The 23,404-nt window shown below is 41.7% G+C and overlaps 1 protein-coding gene across 2 annotated transcripts; it reads left to right on the forward strand.

Annotated features, from left to right (window-relative positions):
- Window positions 1–5,753: 5,753 nt before the first annotated feature.
- ITM2A (integral membrane protein 2A) lies at window positions 5,754–22,711 on the forward strand. Of its 2 annotated transcripts, none has more exons than XM_073360937.2 (6): window positions 5,754–5,935; window positions 11,007–11,138; window positions 11,448–11,636; window positions 14,877–14,987; window positions 16,976–17,126; window positions 20,475–22,711. In XM_073360937.2, the coding sequence occupies exons 1-6, from the start codon at window positions 5,864–5,866 to the stop codon at window positions 20,561–20,563; spliced, it is 744 nt and encodes a 247-aa protein (XP_073217038.1). In that variant the 5' UTR covers window positions 5,754–5,863; the 3' UTR covers window positions 20,564–22,711. The 2 variants fall into 2 exon arrangements, with proteins under 2 accessions (XP_073217038.1, XP_073217037.1); XM_073360936.2 differs by having other exon boundaries at window positions 5,755–5,947.
- Window positions 22,712–23,404: the final 693 nt, after the last annotated feature.

The raw sequence follows: 23,404 nt of genomic DNA on the forward strand, positions 1-23,404 counted from the left end.
TCTCCCATTGCTACGCTTACCAGTGTCCCTTTAATTTTCAGTAACTGGCAAATGCAAATTAATCATTGTTTAACATTTTGCTAATTATTCCACTTCTAAGGACTTTCAAATTATAGCTATATCTTACATTTTAAAATGATTATTATTGTGAATTATTATAATAATGTGTATTATTTGTTTTGTGAAAGCACCTAGAGCTGGATTGAGCTCCCACTGTGCTGGGCACTGTACTGATCTATAAGAAACATTAGCCACTGCATGTGTAATGTGCATTATGGATGCCAATTCCATACTGATTGAATAAGCAATCTGAGACCTAAATATCGAGGCCCCACTCCAGCAAAGCATTTAAATACACACTTAACATTAAGCATGTGAATATCCCATTGGAAAGTTTAGCATGTGCTTAAGAGCTTTGCCAGACTGGAGCCCTACTCACCAGTGTTTTGTTTGAACTATAAAAATAAAAATTAATCAAGATTATGTATTTATATAGCATCTTCTACTCAAAATCTCAGTATTTTACAAACATTAACAAATGGTGCATTATACTATCTCTGTAAGGTAAGAAAATGTCTTCATTTTATAGATGGGGAAACTGAGGGAAAGGGTTAGAATAAGTAAGAGTGAGTTTTAAGGCATGTGTCCTAAAGGGTTTCTAAAAATAGTGTAAAAACCCTTTCACACTAAAACAGTTTTAACACTGTTTAGGCTGACCAAAAAGGATGGGCCAAATCCCATTCAACTGGTTTTAAAAACCACGCTTTAACTTAGATAATGACAATGTTTACAATCACCTTAAGAAACTCAGTTCCCATCCCACTGTGGATGGTGCCAAAGAAAAATGAGTTAGAAAAGCAGTAAGCTACTGGCCTACAATGCATAATAAAATCAGTTTTATGTATTTTATATTGCAATGCTACTCTAACATCACGAATACCAGTTGGATTAAAGAGATAAGTTAGATTCTCTTGAATTTCAAGGGGATAAAAATGATCTCAGAGTAAATACCAGTAAAACTAGAAATAAGGTATTTGGTAGAAAGAAAACCCAAGATAATCTGGAGTTTGAAAAAACAGATGATAGAATCATAGAATATTAGGGTTGGAAGAGACTTCAGGAGGTCATCTAGTCCAATCCCCTTCTCAAAGCAGGATCAACACCAACTAAATCATCCCAGCCAGGGCCTTGTCAAGCCGGGCCTTAAAATCCTCTAAGGATGGAGATTCCACCACCTTCCTAGGTAACCCATTCCAGTGCTTCACCACCCTCCTAGTGAAATAAAAACTGATCTAGTTATCGTCGGATTTTGTTGACTCCAGGATTGGATTAGAGCCAACAAATTGGGACAGTTTGACTACAAAACTGTTGTTGAATCAGATAATTCTACTAGCCATTGGTTCCACTTTCCTTCAAAGTGCTAAGAGGTGGCTTTGGAGATCTTTCACATTAAAGTCAGATCCCCAATATTAATTAATACAGTAGTTTGGGGCTTTAAGGTCACCAGAGAATTGAATTTCCTAATGCAGTGATCAGGGGTCCGGGGCCCTCTCGGGGGCCACAAGCAGATTTCAGGGGGTCCACTAAGCAGGACCAGTGTTAGACTTGCTGGGGCCCAAGGCAGAAAGCCAAAGTCTCACTGCATGGGGTTGAAGCCTGAGGCCCTGAGCCCTGCCACCTAGGGCTGAAGCAGAAGCCTGAGCAACTTAGCCTCACAATGCCCCCTGTGGCATGGGGCCCTGGGCAATTGCCCTGCTTGCTACCCCTTAAAGCAGGCCCTGGCTTTTATATGCAGTTTTATATATAAAACTAGTTATTTTGGCACAGGTGGGTCATGGAGTTTTTATAGCATGTTTGGGAGGCCTCAGAAAGAAAAAGATCGAGAACCCTCGTCTTAATGTACATGTTCCTCAGCATGGGCTTGACTGCCCTAGTGCTATTGTCAGTTGCAAGTGCTTTACAAAATTTGATTAGATTAATTGGTGTAAACATCGCTTCAGATTGGAGTAGGATTTGGTGGCTGAGTAGAGAAAGATTATTAGGCGTGTGTCAAGATGAAAGATGGGTGAAATGGTTGGATAAAATAAAAAGTAAAGTACATGAAAGTGAGGCTTTGTGCAGATCATAGTTGCTGCAAAAGGAAAATGAACATGGCAGTGGTACCTTTCTGTAACAAGATTTATCTAACCTGATTTTGGAGCTGTGTTTTTTTATAAACTTTGAGGGGAACATGGCTGAACCAATTCCTGCCATGCTAAAGCTAGGAATGAGAAATAAATCCTTAGCTAGTTACCTGGTGAAAACGAGGAAAGACTGCATTTTGTGATGGGCGCGCTGAGCAGACCCGGACAGGTTAAACAGATATGAAGGATTTTATCATCCTCCATTGAAGTCAAAGGCAAAATTTCTATAGATATAAAAGGAAACAGCATTATGCCCAGGACCTTGAATGGAAATAACAGTGATATAGCCATCTATGTCTGCCTGTTGGAATGCACCATTCATTTTGTTTACACTTATTTGTAGGCTTTAATGATTGCAATATTTGCATAGTAATTAGTTCTGTTTAATTATGATTAACTTGTTAGGATGGTTCAGTGATCTAAGCGTTAGATTTTAAATACTTAGACTCCTTGCTGGAACCAGGGTCAAATTCCAGCAGGATTGACTCAGACCTTCATCAGTCTAAAGTAGAGGAGTTCCATGTGGCTTGCTCTGTGAGGGTCTTTTGCATGAGGCATTGAACACCGAAGTCTTGTCTGCCCTGTGTGGCCATTAAAGATCCTTTAATGAGAAGGGGTGTCACAGATATATTTTGTCAAAATTTCACCCCTCCTCTACATTGTTGTGCAGCATGGTGCCCTTCTGGTTGCCACCCACGCATGCCCGAGGTGTCTGCTTTTCACTGGTGAGTGATGTAATACCTATATGTCTATGTCCTAGTAACTTATTATATATGTGTGTGTGTATACTGACTACCTATATATATATACACTAATATACAATACTGAGGGCCCTACCAAATTCACAACCCTGAAAAATATGTAACAGACTGTGAAATCAGACCTCCCATGTGAAATGTAGCTATTGGAGGTGAGAGGAAGGGGCAGGGCTAGGGGCACCACAGCCGGGTGCTCCTACTGTTTCCCAGGCTCCAGCTGCCAGTTCACCAGGTTGGGGAGGGATGGGACTTTCTCTTCCCCTGCACGGCCGCTCTTGCGGTGGGAGATCAGACCTATCTCCAGGGACCTTCCCCTCCCCTTCAGGCAGCACAGAAATGAGGGTGGCAATCACGCCATTCCCCCCACAACAGCTTTGTGACCCACATGACCTCCTTTTGGGTCCAGACCCCCATGGTTGCACCATGAAATTGACCAATTTTAAAATCCTCTGGCCATGAAATTGACTAAAACGGACCATGAATTTGGTAGGGCCCTAACAATATGATACCAAAAAGCAGTATCACTCCCAATGAGTGGTGTCTTCCGCCTGTTGTCGTCAGGACAGGAACCTTGTCTTCATATTTGCCTGTAAAGTGCCACACACAATTATGGCACTATATAAGTAAATTATACTTAATACTGATGAAAACATTTGTAAAACACTCCTGCATGGGAGGAAAGTTGCTTAGACAGGACACTGAGGACCTTTTGAGTGGCTTGTAGGGCAGGTGGAAGGCTCACAACAGTATGCACTCCTCAAGGCAGGGAGGAGAAAAGCCAAAATTTTGTTTTGTTAAACTGTTAAACACACAGACAAATGGTGTTGTTACATAACTAATGTTTAGTACGCCTACCTACCTAGCTGAGGGTTTCCCATAGCAAGCCAAGTAAAATCAAGGGTGACAAAGTCCCTAGTAAAAAGAAAAGGAGTACTTGTGGCACCTTAGAGACTAACCAATTTATTAGAGCATAAGCTTTCGTGAGCTACAGCTCACTTCATCAGATGCATATCGTGGAAACTGCAGCAGACTTTATATATACACAGAGAATATGAAAAATTACCTCCTCCCACCCCATTGTCCAGCTGGTAATAGCTTATCTAAAGTGATCATCAGGTGGGCCATTTCCAGCACAAATCCAGGTTTTCTCACCCTCCACCCCCCACACAAATTCACTCTCCTGCTGGTGATAGCCCATCCAAAGTGACAACTCTTTACACAATGTGCATGACAATCAAGTTGGGCTATTTCCTGCACAAATCCAGGTTTTCTCACATCCCCCCCACCCCCATACACACACAAACTCACTCTCCTGCTGGTAATAGCTCATCCAAACTGACTACTCTTCAATTTTAAATCCAAGTTAAACCAGAACATCTGGGGGGGGGGGGGGGGTAGGAAAAAACAAGAGGAAACAGGCTACCTTGCATAATGACTTAGCCACTCCCAGTCTCTATTTAAGCCTAAATTAATAGTATCCAATTTGCAAATGAATTCCAATTCAGCAGTTTCTCGCTGGAGTCTGGATTTGAAGTTTTTTTGTTTTAAGATAGCGACCTTCATGTCTGTGATTGCGTGACCAAAGAGATTGAAGTGTTCTCCGACTGGTTTATGAATGTTATAATTCTTGACATCTGATTTGTGTCCATTTATTCTTTTACGTAAAGACTGTCCAGTTTGACCAATGTACATGGCAGAGGGGCATTGCTGGCACATGATGGCATATATCACATTGGTGGATGTGCAAGTGAATGAGCCTCTGATAGTGTGACTGATGTTATTAGGCCCTGTGATGGTGTCCCCTGAATAGATATGTGGGCACAATTGGCAACGGGCTTTGTTGCAAGGATAAGTTCCTGGGTTAGTGGTTCTGTTGTGTGGTATGTGGTTGTTGGTGAGTATTTGCTTCAGGTTGCGGGGCTGTCTGTAGGCAAGGACTGGCCTGTCTCCCAAGATTTGTGAGAGTGTTGGGTCATCCTTTAGGATAGGTTGTAGATCCTTAATAATGTGTTGGAGGGGTTTTAGTTGGGGGCTGAAGGTGACGGCTAGTGGCGTTCTGTTATTTTCTTTGTTAGGCCTGTCCTGTAGTAGGTAACTTCTGGGAACTCTTCTGGCTCTGTCAATCTGTTTCTTTACTTCTGCAGGTGGGTATTGGACTTCATGGACTCCTAGTGGACTTCATGGAGTCCCAAGCCCATCTCCCTTTTGGGGTCAAAACTCTGCTTGGAGCAAGGTTTTCTTTGTTATTAATTTCCCCTTCTGGGGTGGGGGGGTGGGAAGGGCGCAGGGACAAAAGGGGTGGCAGTGTGGGGCTGCCGTTAGGGCCTAAAGGCCTTCCCCAAGGAGGCAGATGGCAGCACTTAGGCCCTGGTTGAGAGCAGCAGCTGGCAGTGTCCTGGGCCGGTCCGGGCGGGGACGTGCAAACAAGCGAAACCCCTCCCCCGCAGGTGGGTGTCTTACAGCCCGCGCTGGGGGAGCCCCGCCCGTGTCAGCAGCCCGGGCAGGAGGCAGAGGGGGCGTTGGGAGGTTTTAACTAGACTGTGGAGTCTGGAGCCCATGGGGCAGCCGGCGCGACTCCTGGGTGGCGCCCCTGGAAAGCCACCGCCTCCTGCGGGCTCTTCGCCATGGGGACGGGCCTCTCGGGCCTCCCAAGGTAGCCTCCTGCACAGCAGACGGCAGTATTGTGATGCGCCCGCCCGCGCGGCTCCGCTCGCGTCAGTGCTACGATCGAGCCAGAGGTTTGAGTCGCCGGACGCCCCGGGCCGCCCGCCCGCGCGCACGCACGGAGCATAGCGGCGGGGCGCACGCGCGCGCGCGCGCGCGGGCGGGCTCCTCCCCCGTGGCCGGGGCTGAGGGGCGGGCGCTCGGCAGCGCTAGGGAGATTTGCGGTCGGACGCTGCGCAGCACGGAGCGGGCAGCACCATGGTGAAGATCGCCTTCAGTTCTCTCTTCGCCCACAAGGACGAGCCCAAGAAGGATGCGGCCGAGGCACTGGTAACTGACAAGGTGCGGTACGGGCTCTGCGGGGAGCGAGCCTCCTCCGCCGGCGGGGAGCGACGAGAGGAACCGGGCCGCCGCCGCCATCTTCTCATAACGTCTGTTGGCGGATATAGCGCTCTCAGCTAGGGGCTAAAATGGCGGAGGCCGAGGGCGCCCCCTAGGGAGGGGGCTCCCGCCTGCCGGGGGTCATCTGCCCTGGCGCCGTAGGGGGAAGAGGGGCCTCCTTCGGTCCCTGCACGGGGGAGGTGCCAGGTCACCTTCCCCCCAGTCCCACGGCGGGGCGGAGGCTCAGTGGCTTGCCTGCTGAGCTGCCGCCGCGGAGCGGGGCGCTGGTTTCTGCGGTGGCCTTGTGCTGCCCGGGCCACTCCTGCGCTTGCTCGGGGAAGCGCACGGGGAGCGAAAAGGAGGAGGGGAGGGATCCATTTTGTGTGTGTCGCGGGGGAGGGTACGGCAGTGTGTTATTGTTCCTGTCTCTAATGGAGGCCGGCCGGGGTGTGCAGGGCCCTCTGCACAGCTACTCTCTGTCCTTTAACCCACTTTCTGTTGTGATGGCGTCACGGATTGCGGGGCACCCCCGGAGGGACCCGCGCTAGCCCGCGTGCGGTGAGCTCCGCGCTTAACCAATGAAAGCTCTGCTGCGCAGCCAGCTCCGGGCTCTGGAGCTAATGGGGGACGGGGCTGACTTATGGAAATGGAATCGCCCATGCCCTGCTTTCTGCTCTGTGCCACCCTTCGTGAGCCATGAATCCTCAACAGCTAAGAGTTCGTTGTGTTCCGTCCTCTGCCAGCTCCGAGGTTAGCTTTAAAACCCTCTGCAGGCTCCCAGTACACAGTGTGTTTTCCTGCTGGGGAATGATTACACTTTAATTAACCAGCTGACCTGAGTGTTGATTTCAAACTCTAATATCACTCTTGCATAAGCATCCGTAGTGAAATTGGCAAAGAAAGTATTCTGGAAGGAGTGAGCCAACTAGCTCAAGCAGGTTTCAGAGTAACAGCCGTGTTAGTCTGTATTCGCAAAAAGAAAAGGAGTACTTGTGGCACCTTAGAGACTAACCAATTTATTTGAGCATGAGCTTTCGTGAGCTACAGCTCACTTCATCGGATGCATGCCGTGGAAACTGCAGCAGACTTTATATATACACAGAGAATATGAAAAATTACCTCCTCCCACCCCATTGTCCAGCTGGTAATAGCTTATCTAAAGTGATCATCGGGGGGTGGAGGGTGAGAAAACCTGGATTTGTGCTGGAAATGGCCCACCTGATGATCACTTTAGATAAGCTATTACCAGCTGGACAATGGGGTGGGAGGAGGTAATTTTTCATATTCTCTGTGTATATATAAAGTCTGCTGCAGTTTCCACGGCATGCATCCGATGAAGTGAGCTGTAGCTCACGAAAGCTCATGCTCAAATCAATTGGTTAGTCTCTAAGGTGCCACAAGTACTCCTTTTCTTCTTTCAACTAGCTCAAACAGTTCTGTATATTTTATCTAAATCATGTTGCTGGTCAGAGCCTTTTTGTCACTCAAAATTGATTCTGCCTGAACACGCAACTGCTATTATGAAAGCGTTGTTGATAATTATTAGGAAAGATGGAATTGTTGTAAACTGTCTAGGGTTATGGCAGTGTTTCTCAAACTTTTGTATTGGTGACCACTTCCATGCACCAAACCTATGAGTGTGCCCCCCCCCCATAACTTAAAAACACTTTTTTTTTTCTATTTAACACTTATTATTGCTGGAGGCAAAGTGGGGCTTGAGGGTGGAGGCTGACTGCTTGCGACCCCCCCCCCCCATGTAATAACCTTGTGACCCCCTGAGGAGTCACGACCTGTTTGAGAACCCCTGGGTTATGACAGATCTGACTTAAAACTCTTCTTAGAAGGAATTCTTAATTTAAGTAAATCATAGAATATCTGGGTTGGAAGGGACCTCAGGAGGTCATCTAGTCCAACCCCCTGCTCAAAACAGTACAAATCCTCAACTAAATCATCCCAGCCAGGGCTTTGTCAAGCCTGACCTTGAAAACCTCTAAAGTCCCAGGCATGTATTCTCTGGGTTCTCCTGCCTCTCCCCTTATGAGTTATTAATATGGTTTATTCTACTACAGCCATTTAAATATGTGGGAAGACTTTATTTTCTTAAATGATGTACTATAAAGAAAAATTAGTGACTATTTTACACCATGCTTTTGCTTTAGTTAACTGTAGTCTTAATCTCTGGTCATGGAATCATAGAATATCAGGGCTGGAAGGGACCTCAGGAGGTCATCTAGTCCAAACCCCTGCTCAAAGCAGGACCAATCCCCAATTTTTGCCCCAGATCCCCTAAATGGCCCCCTTAAGGATTGAACTCACAACTCTGGGTTTAGCAGGCCAGTGCTCAAACCACTGAGCTATCCCTCCCCTTTATGTAACTGAACTGGCAGCTCTGGAAGGCTAATTTACCACCTGGTAATTGACACAGACACAACAGTTCAGAGGCTGAGTTCCCATCTATCCTGGGCTTTTGCATACCTTAAGGGGAAAATACATATTAGTTTCGAGATGGGGACTATATATGCAGCATATTCAACTGGTTCTCTTCTATTTGGCCAAAAAATGTCTGAGGCCTCTTGTCCTTAAATAGCATTGTGGATGTATATTTTTAATTATTCTCTTTAAGTTTCTTAACACTGTTCTAAATATGTTGCAGTGTACACATGTTTGTACGTTATGCCATTCCCTTTTTCTTGCTTTCTCATTAAAATAAGATGAGCAGCTTGTGATCTGAGCTACTTTGTGTTGACTATATTATGCCTTTCAAAATACTCTCTCAAACTAAACAACATACACCTATAGACAAACTCCTCACTCCAACTCCAGTGCAATGTAGCAGATGGTCTTAGAAGTGGGTGAATGCCACGCAGATCCACTTAAATAAATGTGAATTCAGTTTGCATCCGATGAAGAGAGCTGTGGCTCATGAAAGCTTATGCTCAAATAAATTTGTTAGCCTCTAAGGTGCCACAAGTACTCCTTTTCAGTTTGGCTATGTTCACTTCCTTTTTGCATTTGCTGTAATAGTAGAAAGCAGACCAGTTTACTGGCTCAAATGTTTGCTGAAACAACACATTTAAGAGAGCACCAGAAAATACTTGTGCAGAAAACATTTTAACTCGGATGTCTGAGTTCACACAGAATCTTTTTCTAAGATAAATAAGCAAACAGTAAATGTCTCATGACTTGTGTATAGTCATCACAAACCAACATAGCTAGTTTTTTTTTCTATTATTACATATTGAAATAAGCACCCATCTAGACTGCCTAGGGTACCTTAACAATTAGAACCACAGTATTCAGTAGCACACCAACATTTGATTTAAGTAATCATATGAAAGGGTGTGGAACTATTTAATGGTATATATGAATATGTGGTACAGTATCATGATAAAGATAGGCAGGGGCAAAATAAAACTGGCCTCAATAAATGTAAGCTTTCTTTAAAAGATGTTTTATTTTGTGCCACAATCTAAATGTCTGTATGGTGAAACAAATTCTCACTACACGTAAAATTAAATAATTTTGAAATATTTTTCAACCTTTTAGTGGTTGTTTTGCTGCAGCAATACTTGTTATACCAGTAGTATGCTAGCAGAATGTCAGATGAACGAGCATCTGACGGGGTTCAGTGACAGGACAAAATTGTGTCAAACTGATTACTTAAGAGCTAGTTCCTTCGGTGTATGAATTTTCAAGGTTGCGGTTGGCAAAACATGGATATCCCTTTTTAAAAAGGAATTCAGTAATATTCTTACAAAAGGCCCTTTTAATGTGCTTATTTGGTTGTATTCCAGTAGTGCCTAGGGGGCCTAATCATGAATTAGGGTCCCACTGTGCTAGGCACAAACAATAGATGGTCCCCTATCCCAAAGAACTTGGAATCTAAGTCAATAGTAATCTCTTCCTGCACTAACGTGCCATGGGAAATCCAACCTATAGTTGTTTTCTGATGTTTTGATGCTCCGTTTGCTCAGCATATGTTGTTAGATGTGCGTGCAGTTGACAAACACAGCTAAGGGACACACAGTCAGTTTAAGATAACACTTATGTGAGACGTTAGCTTCCATTTCTTAAAAGTAACACCTTCTGTTACTTCTTTGAATAAAAATATTTTTCTCATTTGTTGTGTATTTGGCAACACTCTAGAGCCCACCTCCTGGTTGTATGGGCTTCTTACACAGCAACAGAGGGAGATGATCACTTAAAGAATTTGAAAAGGTTATTGTAAAACTACAAAAACTAGCGTGGGACTGGGGGTAATAGGATGACACGGAGATATTTACATAGCATCTGGTGGGCTTTGTTTTGATGTACTCTCTGCTGTCAGGAATAACTTCTGAAAGGAGGTCATTGTATTAAGCACAAAAACAAGCTTTTAAAAAAGCTTTGATGAAATAAAAATGATCTTGTCTGCTGCTTTAAAAGTTTTTTGAAACTTGCTGGAGTTTCTTCAGTTAAGATATTTGAAGAAGGGTAGTTAGTTATACACATGATGCTAAATAGACAGTTGAGAGGTGGCCTCAAGCTTATTAAATCTGCTGTATCTTGAACGTAAGACATAGCAATGAAATTTTGCATATTTTTAAAATTGAGTTAGAAAATGGCTACTCTTTAGGCTAGTGGAAATGTGTGTGTGTGGGGGGGGTTCTTCTGTACTTTGAGTCTACTGTGAGCAATTATTTATTTTTAATAGTCTGAAATGGGACAGTTTAATTTCATAGGACATGCCATTTTTGCCAAATTCTGGCCAAGAATGGGCCAGAATTCCAAAGGATTTTTGAAATTGCTATTACACTAACAACACTTTCATTGTACTTGTTTTTTAAAAAGTTGGTCTTAAGTTGCCATGGCATCATACCAGGAAAACCTTTCTCAGATAGAGCTCTTTTTCCCCAAGAGACAAAGTGACACCCCGTGTGGATCACAAGTCAAGCTTGAGCACTTAGACAGGTAGCAGAAGAACGATGACTGTAAATTCCAGTCAAATTGTGTCAAATCTTTCATTCCTTTTTCTATAAAGGATCCAGAAATTGCAACACATGGAAATGAAAATTCATCTGGAAGATGTTTATTGACCCTTTTGGGTCTTGCGTTCATCTTAGCAGGGGTTGTAGTTGGTGGAGCCTGCATCTACAAGTACTTCATGCCTAAGGTAATGTGAATATTTATTTGTTTTGTTCAGAATAAATGTTTGCTTTTGTTAACTTTCCTATTTTGACAACCCCAAAATCAAAATATTAACTAATTGTAAGCAATAGATTTATTACAGGATTTCTGTCATGGTATTGATAAAAAATTCAGGCTTAACAACTGAAATGTGTTACAGGCCTTGACCCTTGAAGCTTGGATGGAAAAGAACTAAACTAAACTACAAACTAAACTTCTGATTTAGTGTTAGATTAAAATTTAAAAATAAAGTGCAACACCAAAAAATAACACAGCTGGCTTTTTTTGTTTTTAGCATAAGGTGTACCGTGGGGAAATGTGTTACTTTGAAAATGAAAATCAGGATCGTGCTGTAGAACCGTACTTCCTGCCCATTGCAGAAGAAGCTGATATTCGGGAAGATGATAACATAGCAATCATTGATGTTCCAGTTCCAAAGTTCTCAGATAGTGACCCAGCAGCTATTGTCCATGATTTTGACAGGGTGAGTTTAAAAGGGGCGTTTTAATGCTTTTAAAAAATGGATGGCTTTTACTACTGATGTGTTCTCTGGGTGATAGCTTTAAATGTCAGCTTTCTGTGACTTTGTTTTTCAGTGTGGCACCAACAATTATGCATCTCACACTTCTAGTAATGAAATGTCTGTTGATAATCTGTCTCTTTGTGTTAACAAAGCTTACTAGTCTAGATGTAAACTCTAGCTACACTACTCTCTCTCAAAACTGGAAGTCTTTTCAACCATAAATTAAATGAAACCGGTTCATTTAACAGAATGGATCCATCAGTTGTTGTGTGATTTGACAATGTTGCCCATGGTAGATTTCGTAACTCCTGGGAATGAATTGTGCAATTTGAACTGGGGAAAGGAATGAGAGTTTTGAACCTGAATTGGGACAGGAGAGTAAAAATTGCCAATAAAAATAAAATCTTTTGTACAAGATCTTTTTTAGTTGCATACTACAGTAAAATGCAAACTGAGGGAAGTTTGCAAAACAAATATCAACTTCTATTTATTTTGTGGGTGTGGCAGAAAGGAAGTTTCTGACAAACTCCTATTTTTAAATGTATTTAAAAGTAGTTGAAAACAAGGAACTGACAGCATTGTTGGGCTAGTCATATATGACGTCCGAGAGCCAGAATTCGGTGGGGTGGGCTGGGGTGTAAAAACATTGCTGCAAAAGTAACCAAAACTTATATTTAACCTCAAATATAAAGATCACTTAGAGATGAAAGTCTCTTTTTCAAAAAACATAACAAAATAAGCCTAGGTACTTAGTTTGAGAACAACCGCCCTCAAAGTTTGTATCCCAGTCAGTCTTCTCCAAAACTGGTCGTCTTGTCAGCTATTCAGACATCAATCAAAATTGGCATTTTTGAAGATTAACCCTAATTTTGCAAGGATAGGGTGTGGGAAATAAAGACCTCCTAAGAAGGAAAGCAACTCTGAGAGTATTACACTAAATTGTAGGCATTTTCAAATATTTTTCTCAAGGTGGATTTCAGAAGTTAAAAACAACAACAAACATTAAATTGCTTTTCAGAAGTGTATACTGAAGTTTGTTTTTATCTTTGGACAGTCCAAGACTTCTACAGATTAAATTTCAATTTATTTTGGGGAGGGCATCTCTGGAATGGAAACTGGTGTGCGTGTCCTTTTTTTCAAAGTCTACTGCCTACATATAAAATAAACGGAACATCAAAATGTGTATTCTTCTTAATGTTTAACATTTCAAGTTTCTGCTGACTCCTTTTTACTTCTTGTTTTCTTCACCCTCCTGTATGCCCTTTGTGTACTTTTCTTTTTCCTAAGTTGTGTTCTTACCACACTCCTCCCCACATGTAGAGCATGTGCATGCTTCTGCCTATCTACCCGCAGTTATTCATTGCTGTAAGGCAATTCTTTTTAAAAACCTTCCCTTAGTTTTCCTTGGCTGTGAAGCTATAAATCAGCCCCTGCTCACTGGAAACAATATATTTCCAGAGTCCTGAAGCAGAAATCACTTGTGCTGGAGAGTAATGAAGCCTTTTTCCTTCCTTACTATAATTTGAAATGTCATTTTAACTGACAATTTGGTTAACTTTGTTCTCTCCCCCTCTTTAATCCCATGAAGTTAGCAGCTATTGGCTGCTAAAATCATGTTAGGGTTGGGGAGGGAAGGAGAAAGATAATCAGAATGATGTGGGTGTTTTAAAGATGTTTCATGACCTGCTAGGTTTAGCAGGCCAGTTTAGTGCTTTCAAGCCAAACACTTTTTTTCCAAGAACTGGCTATAAAAAGGACTTTCTGATAATATGAGACAGTTTGCCTCTTCTGTCTGGATTTGAGGGAGTCTTTCGTAGTCATATGTCAAAAGAGAGACTGAAAAAGGCTACAACTGGGGTTTCTGTGTAATGATTGAAGTCTACCTGGACTACTGCTGAACCTTTATTGAGTGCAAAAAACTCATGTTGAAATGCCTAGGGAATTACTACTTACTAAAAACTTAATACACTTTTTTTCTCTTCTAACCAGTACTGAAACTCTCACTATTGTTTATGTATAAACATATCACGTCGATAAACAGAAATTACTTTGAGTACTAAGAGTTGGCATCTACAGTTAAGGATAGATTTTGTTTTAAAATTAATTAATTTGACAGAACCTTGCCATCAGTTGAAGAGACTAAGTGGGTTATGGTAACTTTTTAGTGAGGTTCTGCAAAGTATTTTGCTAAATTATAGTTCATACAAATACTCTAGTCTAGCTGTTTATATTGGTACCTACACTGTCCCATGAGGATTCTCTATCTTCTAGCTAAAGGAAAGTACCTGGAAAGTGACAAATCGGGGTATAAACAACGAGGAGTCCTTGTGGCATCTTAGAGACTAACCAATTTATTTGGACCTAAGCTTTCATGGGCTAAAACCCACTTCATCAGATGCATGGAGTAAAAAATACATTAAGCAGTATAAATATTACAGCACATGAAAAGGTGCGAGTTGCCTTACCAAGTGCGGAGTCAGTGCTAATGAGGCCAATTCAATTAAGGTGGAAGTGGCCTATTCTCAACAGTTGACAAGAAGGGGCGAATATCAAGAGGGAAAATTACTTTTGTAGTGCTAACAACACCAGTGCAATCAAGGTAGACGTCGCCCATTTCTAATAGTTGACAGAAGGTGTGAGTATCAGCAGAGGGGAAATTACTTTTTGTAGTGACCTATCCACTCACAGTCTTTATTCAGGCCTAATTTGATGGTGGAAACAAATCAGGGTATGTTTCCAGAAAACAAAGCCAGAACATGGATGTGCTATTTCTGACTAGAGCCACATTTTAATTTGGCTCCTATAATTACAAGAACACATCTTCAGTATACCAAGCCCTCTCCTTGATATTAACTGTCATAAGATGCTCCTTCCTGGTAGGAAGACTCTCTTTTTAAAGTTTGAAGGCTTATACTCCTGTGGTCTGTCTTTCACTTCCTGTTAGGAGGCTCTCTTACATGAGGTAGAGCTATAGCCTTTTTCATGTTCTGAAATTACCTACAATAAACTTTTTTAGTTCCATCACTGCTTGGTCTAAAAACACTAATTCTGTTTTGATGTTTTTAATATTCACTGATCTTGGCCTGCTAGATACTTAATGAGTTTTCTGTTTCACAGAATCTAACAGTCAGTTGTAATCATCACAAATTAAGATAACACTTGATTTATTGAGAACAGCTGTTAAACTTCTTTCCATAATAGCTTCTGACTGCTTATCTTGACTTACAACTGGGTAACTGCTATGTGATCCCTCTGAACACATCCATTGTTATGCCACCAAGGAATCTGATGGACCTGTTCGCAAAACTGGCGGTATGTACAACTTCTTCACTACTTTCAATAGTACAGCTAAAGGAGTGATTTCTGTTAATAAATGAAACTGCAAGTAAAAAGTTCAGTAGCAGTAACCTTCCCACAGTGAACCTTTTTGCTCCCAAGGGTATTGTTCCTCAGTTTACTGTGTTGTTGTGGTAAAGCTTCATGGTCATTCTTCAGTACATTTTGTACCTGTTGAATGGATAACGAACTTGAGTTTTCAGGATAGCAGCTCTCAAATACTAAATATCTAGCTTTAAGAAAGCTAAGTACTTGCAAATAACATCAGATCTGGCCACTATGGAGAAACGTGCAGCAGACTTCGGAAAACAAAGGTCTGAAACTGGAAGTTACTGTAACGGTTTGTGTTGGTTTCTATGAAATCAACACTTCACAAACGAACTGTATTCACTTGCTTTTCCAATTGTTGACCTCAAATCATTCACTGAAGTGCAGTTGTGAGCTTTTCATGATACAGACTCAAAACCAGTGGCTTGGCAACTGTTAAATTCTGAAACGAATTGGCACTTTCAAGGGACTCTACTTTTTTAGAGTTAAAGTAAGAAAAACCTGATTTCTGCCTCCAAATGAGATTTTAAAACTGGGTTTAAACTTTCCCTGGCTGTGTTTTTACGTAAATATTTTTTCAAAGCCAATGTAGACTTGTGAAATTTGATCCATACATCAGCTTGTTAAATAGAGCAATATAATAATTTTTCAGCTTCATGAAGACATTAAACTTTCAAATAACCTAAATTTTATATTTTAAAAATAAACATTTTTAACCCAAATAGGAAACCGCTATTAAATTATTTGACTTGATCTTAAATTTTAGGGTTTTTTACTCAAAACCCGGAAAATCAGATGGCCTTTTGAAGCTATTTAAAATGTCTAATATTATTCAGGCTCCCTATAAACTAAAGAAAAACAATGTGTCATGACAAAGCATTGAAATCAATAGAATGTAGTTATCACTTCTGACCAGAGAGAGAAACTTAAAGGCTGATGGTTTCTAGGTTTAGTTACTTGTGTTGGAAACAGTAATAACTTTTGCTAGGAAGTGCCCATATCTCCATGGAAGCAGACTTTATAATCCTTTCCTATGTAGTGTATGTGCGTTTTGAAAAGGAGCAGGCATGATAGTGTCTAATAGCTGAACTGAAGGAAGAGGATCATGTTTTAGCATAATGCACACTGCTCTTCCTGTCATGAACATTACAATACCATATGGCAGTGTTTCCCAAACTTGAGATGCCACTTGTTCAGGGAACGCCCCTGGTGGGCCAGGCTGGTTTGTTTACCAGCTGCGTCCGCAGGTTTGGCCGATTGCGGCTCCCACTGGCTGCGGTTTGCTGCCGCAGGCCAATGGGGGCTGCGAGAAGTGGCGCGGGCCGAGGGGCATACCGGCCTCCAGTTCCCGCAGCCCCCATTGGCAAACAAACTGGCCTCGCCCACCAGGGGCTTTCCCTGAACAAGCGGCGTCCCAAGTTTGGGAAACGCTGCCATATGCTATAGTGGGCATATAACTTAGCTGCAGAAGCAGCAGCTTCATATTTGCCATATCATTAATATATTTGGAAGCAGTAGCTGCACTCTTTTGTGTATTCATGGTATTGGAGATAGTTTGTCTCAAATAAGGAAAATACAGAAATACCACTTTTGAATAATGGTGGGGGTTGAATCGTCTACTTAGACTGTTAGATTTAGTTTCTTCATGTGCTTGGGTTGTGTGAGTGGGTCTAGCTTCTAACTACAACTTTCCTAATATAGTACCCCAACTAGCTTGAATTAACAACTTGAGTGTGACCCTTAATGATGGGTAGGTAATGTTAAAAATGAATCCTGTTTTTGCTTTAACAATCTAATGAATAGAATCCAGTAGGGGGTCAAAATTATTTATTCTTTATGTGACCATCCAGAAGACTAGTATCATTTCTTAACAGAACATTAATGAAGGAATTTAACTCCCTTGTCTCTTTTTTTAGACTGGTTCTTACTTGCCTCAGACTTATCTAGTTCGTGAAGAAATGGTGGTAACAGAAGAAATAGATAATGTGTCTGATTTGGGCATCTTCATTTACCAGCTTTGTGTAGGAAAAGAGACCTTCAGACTGCAGCGCAGAGATCAGAGAGCAGGTGAGTGTTTCTTCCAGTATGGGAAATAGGAAACTTAAAAACTTCACTCCAGAAACACGTAGGTGTTAATGCCCCACTAAACAGGCTGTTACTACATTTACCTACATTTTTATTTTAATGTAGTTTTGTTCCCCTTTAGATTCTTTGAGTCTGAAGTTTTTCTTCTCCAATGAGACATAGTCTATTACCACTTACAAAACCCTCAATGATATGCCCAAAACACCAACCTGAACATGAGTTCACTTTCACTCTTTCATTTTAGTCAGAGATCCTGAGGCAGTAGAGTATTTGGAATTTGAGAAACTAGCTTACATAGAAATCTTGTTTGCAGGGTGGGAGGGACATCCAAATTTAACAGTCTAATGTTTGGATAATTGGTCTTCAGATAATAGGGGATTTCTCTTTTATTAGTTACACTTTGACAAATTGTAGAATCTATTTTAGAGACTTGTTGTCACAAGTAATGAATGCTTCAAGGGAATCTTAAAAGGAAATCTGAAATACAGATGCCTAGATCTGCATGTGATACCAGTTGACTTCCATACTTTAATCCTAAACATTTTGATGCAAGATTCAGTTGCAACCAAACTAGAGCACTGCCGTCTATTCAGGAATGAATTTGGTATCTAAGCTGTTTGAAGTGGGTCTGAATACACAAATATGCTGCCAAAGCACTAATGATACTGGGTGCTTTCTGGTCATCACAGCTCTTTAAAGCACTCAAGGGGTTTTTTAATACTAGAATTACTGTATGTAGTTCACAGTATAGTTAAGTCAGTCCCTTCTAGAAATTAAACCTTTGCACCCTAATATATAGGGGTTGGTTAGAGGAAGTTGTTTGCCAAACAGTGAACTTATCCAATTTTTCCTCCCTGCTCCATTTTACAGTGATCCTCTTGTCTGAAGTGATCTGACAGGATATTCCTTCACAGCCTGTTGGTGCTGCTCTTTGTATCTTAAATTTGCAGGTGCTTCTAGCCTGGGCTTGCCAGGGAGTAAGGGACCCTACTAATGTGTGTTGCTGTTAGGTAACTGGTACAACTCCACCTTGTTGTCTCAACATTTATGTTTGTCGTCTTCCTGCTCCAAATCCACTGGGATTTTGCGTGTTTCTTTGATATTGTTGCTATTGGCAGAATAAAACTTTGAAGGATCAGTTGATTTGTTTCTGCTTCTGTCCTTCTGACAGCAGAAGGGAAGCTTTTATATGCAGAAACGGGAATCTCTCAGTCCCCCTGAGAAGCTTACAGCAGTGATGGGGAGGTTGTTAATATTGACTCCCTTGGTAGGCACACACTTTTTTAGTTCAGATAGATGCTCTGTTCCAGTGAGTGGTCAATGCACTGAAGACTTTGAGTAGTGTACTGCACTTGCCTAAATACGAAGTAATCAGTTTTGTTTGCTCTAGTGTATTAACCCTCCATTTGTGTCGCTGACATGCCATGCTAATGCATTAGCACTGACAGCAGGAGTTCAAATCTGCCATTTACATGAGTTGGTTGCATGTAAGTCTTTTCCAGGAAATAAGTAAAAATACTTTACTGTGCTACAGTATGTTGCTGTAATTAAGCTGTTTTTTCCTTACTTTTTTTTTTAAGGGTTTTGTAATTATACTGTTAAGAGAATTGCTTGGGTCTAAAACTCTCCATAGAAAATCCTAGTCTAAAAGATAACGTCTTGTTGTTAATATGTAGTAAATGCCTCCATGCCCTATATAACCAGTGACACTAAAACTGATGAAAATTAAATGGTATATTCTCATTTTGCAAACACTTCTTCTGGGGGAAGAGAAGAGAAAATAATAGGAAGAGGCAACTGATATTGGGGGTTGAAGACACGGTACCTTTAGTTAGAGGTCCTCGACTCTGGAGTTTATGTCCTGGATTTTTTCACCACTAATTTGTGGACACTTCAGACAAGTTGTTTCACAGGAAGTTTTTTGGGCTTGAGGAACAGAGGAGGAAGGACAGTAGTGTGTGGCTTGTTTTTGTTTACATGTAGTAAATTTTTAACTGAGACTCCATATACAGGGCAGTTTTATACCCAGTTACAGAACTTCCCACTGACTTTATAAACTTTCTACAAAAGCTATTTTAAAATAAGCAAAAATTCAAAGTGAAGGCCAACATTCTCGTCAGTTTATCATAACAGTATAAACAGACTGTTAGCAGCTAGTACTCTGGAAGACAGATTTCAGAGTAGCAGCCATGTTAGTCTGTATTTGCAAAAAGAAAAGGAGTACTTGTGGCACCTTAGAGACTAACAAATTTATTTGAGCATAAGCTTTCGTGAGCTACAGTTCACTTCATCGAAAGCTTATGCTCAAATAAATTTGTTAGTCTCTAAGGTGCCACAAGTACTCCTTTTCCTCTTACTCTGGAAGAGACTTTCATTGGAAACTCTTGTTCTGTGTGTTCTGTTAAACTACCCAAACAAAACTAATGCTAATAGTCAGCTTCTTAGCTTTCATGAGGTATCTGACATCACTGAGAGCACTCCACTAGGGAGACTGAATTTGATCAACTATTGATTTGATTACAGTATTGCCATTTTGATTACAGTATTTCGCTTGTCCTTCTGTCTAATCTGTTTTCATTAAAACCATGTGGGAGAATCAATTTGGGTATGGTAGGGGTCTGCTGCTGACATGTACTGAGAATGCTCTGTCAAGTTTTTAATGTATTTTATCCATTGTCAGCAGAGTGGCAATCAAGGGCACGATCCTATTCCTATCAGTGAGTGGAAGCTTTGCTATTTATTTCACTGGGACCAAGATTGGGCCCCAGAGGAGTAATCTCTGCAGTGTTTTGGTGTAAATGTATCTGGCTGAACAAAAAAGGATTGTGTTCTGCAACACCCTCTCTGCAGCCACTTCAGAATTCTCTGAACCCAGGAAGGGAAAGAGGAGCCAAAGGGAGAATTGCCTTCAGGAGCATGGAAGGGTTAAGAGGGGCTATGGTTTAGTAGAGAGGCTTATGGCATGACCTTAATTAGTTTAGAGACAGCAGCTTACAGTCTGAAGGGCTGAGGGGATACTGGAAACAGAAAGAAAGAAATTTACGTTTATTCATAAGAGGTATTTAACACCTGTTTGTTTAGCCCTAGTATAATGTCAACACAGCTCTGAGAATAGTGGGCTTTTTATAATTAAACAGTAGAAACAAGCTTGTGTACAATCATAGTGATAACTAACTGAATGACCTTACACTATTATTGAGTACTTAATTGTATATTGCCAGACTAAGCTAGTCATAAACTGCTATCTCCTAAGAAATATACAGATACTTCTAGATATCTGTAAAGAACACAATGTTGTAGCTTGCTAATTTACTTTTTTCTTCCACCCAGGTCTCCAGAAGCGCTCAGCTGAGAACTGTCGTACAATCAGACACTTTGAAAATTCTTTTGTCATTGAAACAAAGATCTGTCAACAGTGAAAGACACTGGATGGAAAGTGACTATTTCACATCTTCATTAAGAAGTCTGAGCTTTACAGTTTGACTTCTAAATTAAAATGTGCAGTGATAATCAAAAGCCTTATTATGCATCTCCTGTGTATTGCTTCTATTACAAAACCACCATTTCAGCTTTCTTTGATCCTTGGTATAACAGTATTTTTAGTTGTCTTACGTAAAACTGAAATTTGAGATGTTTAGAAGAAATGTGTTATCAACTTATCCATTGACTGCGTCTGACTTAGAATTTTTCTGGGAAAGGCAGAAAAAAAATACATATATAATGTTAATTGATTCCTTGGTCGGAATTACTCCTGGGGGAATTCTGCACCACTGTGCATGTATAGAATTTATGTCCCCTGCAGAGTTCTTTGTTTCCCCACAGAAAAATGACTTTGACAGGGATGCAAAGGGAAGCCACAAAAATGGTCATGCAACCCTCCCGAGCAGTACGTTTTGGCTGCCCAGGGCAGCCGGCTGTGAGGCGGGACTGGGGAAGACCCGGCTGATGGCTCCTACCATCATGCCAGGCTCAGCTGCTAGTCCCGGCTGGGCTGGGGAGGACGGGACTTCCTCTTCCCCTGCACTGCATCCAGGGCTGTGTCAGACCCACCCCCAGATTTCTCCCCGGGCTGTAGGAAGCTCTACAAATTCCCATCCATCCAACCCCTGTGCATCCAGAACCCCTCACACCCAGACCCTCCCACCAAGCCTCACCCCTCTACCCCCCCCCAGACAAGCCCCATTCCCCCTGCACCTCCCCAATGAGCCACCCGGATCCCCACCCTACCAAGCCCCAGTCAGCTGCACCTGGCTTGCAACCCCACTGAGCCCCACTCCCCCAGCATCTGGACCCCCCACATACACCCAGACCCTCTGCTGAGCTCTATCCCGCCCCCCCCCCACACTCGGACCTCCTCTGCTGAGCCCCAACCACCTTCTCCTGAACGCGCCCCCCCCCCCCCCCCCCCCGCAGAGTCCCATTACTGTTGTACTCAGAACCCCACAACAAGTCCCTGTGCATTCAGATCCTGCCCCCCCTCCCCCACACACACACACACTCGGATCCCCCACTGAGATACCGGCACCAGATTGCCCCACACAGAACCCTCTCAACCCACACGTGGATTCCCTCCACACTTGGATCCTGCCTTTCTGAGCCTGCCTTCCCACACCTGGTGCATGGAGGGGCAGGGCTCTGGGGTATTTTTTGGGCAGGCCCGATCCTTGTACTGTGTCAGGGTTGTGTGCAACCTCACCACTGAGTCTGTGTCCGGGAAAGGGGAGCTGCACAGTGATCTCCCACCTCTGTGCAGCCAGTGGCCTGTGCTCCCCAGTGCCATGCTGGAGCCTCCACATTCATTTGATAAAGAGTGCACAGAATTTTTAATTTTTTGGCGCTTAATTTTTGGCCCAGAATGCCCTCAGGAATAGCCAGAATCACCTTATACACCTTTTGATTTTTCACAGAATGATTAAATTAATACATTAATAATCTGTGGTTTGCACATTTAGTGTAGTTCTATAGAATTGCTCTGCACTCCATTTTCTGGTTTTAAAAAAACAAACAACCTCCACCTTTCAACATTTATCGTTAAAGGTTTTGTTTTAACTTCCACGTGTGAAGCATGTAAAATCTAACCTCCGTGATTATAAACCTCTAACATTGCTTTTTTCATTTTGTGCAATTACTGTATTGAACTCGTATGTATATTTGGAATCTTCCCTAAGTTTACATTTAAATTCTTTTGTTTGATTTTTGTGGTATTTAGTTGTCATAGATTTAGTTGCTGTTAATCTCTAAAGTTTGTGTCAGTATTTTGGTTATAAATTGGTTTATCTTGTAACTGCCTGTTTCATTAAACCTCTCTTGGTATGGCCCACTTGTGGATGTGACTGTAGCTGTAAATTTAACTACTTTGGCCTGTACCACGAACTTTTTAGATCAGAACTTTTTATGAGCAAGTAGCATTATTACTGCGGTCAGAGTATTGTTCCCTGTTGAGAACTACAGTATAAAGATGGTAAAGTGTTGCTAGAGTGCTGCAGATTCAAAACTTGAGTCTGTTTTAATAAGGAACTTTATATTGGCATTATTCCTGCAACCTTATAATAAATGTTTCTCTAGAACTGTGGTGTTGGTCTTAATTGACACTTAAAGTGGCAGGTGCGTATACCATAATGAATGGAGGAGGGGAGATTGTGTACTGTCATAGCATAGTTCTTAAAAAATAGTAAATATGGATGCAGCCTTATGAGGGAAACTCCTTTATCTGCCTAATCATTCTTGTTCCTCTAATGTACTAGCGGGTATCTAAACTCAATTTGGAAGTTTCCAGCTCTTTACAAGTTGTTTTTTCCCTTAAAGGTGCGAGTTTTTGTTTTGTTTTTTGGAGGATGTAGGGGAAGAGGGATTCTCGTGTTTTTTTTGTGAGTGTCCTGCAATTCGGTAGTGAAGAAAACTTTTTGGGCTGTAGTTGACAGCTCCAGTGCAACTAAAGCATAAAAATCCTTTCACAAGGCTCTTTGAGAGCACGGTTAATAAAGATACTTTGTTTTTTTTAAAAAATGTTGGTGGGTACATTGAGACATACAAAGTTGTATTCAGTAATTAAATTCCACGCTCCTCAAGGAGGCAATGCAAATACTACTGAAATTAACAGCACTGTAAATGAGTACTGATGATGATCATGTAGACTTTGTGTTTTCACTTTGAATTGAGGTGTGTGTGCGCAAAATAGAAAGTTCACTTAACTGTTACTGCAGAATTTCATTTTTATCTTGTAAATAGAAACTTTTGCTAACAGTTGAGCATGAGGATCA

Source organism: Lepidochelys kempii, chromosome 9, assembly GCF_965140285.1.
Source record: "Lepidochelys kempii isolate rLepKem1 chromosome 9, rLepKem1.hap1, whole genome shotgun sequence".
NCBI lineage: Eukaryota > Metazoa > Chordata > Testudines > Cheloniidae > Lepidochelys > Lepidochelys kempii.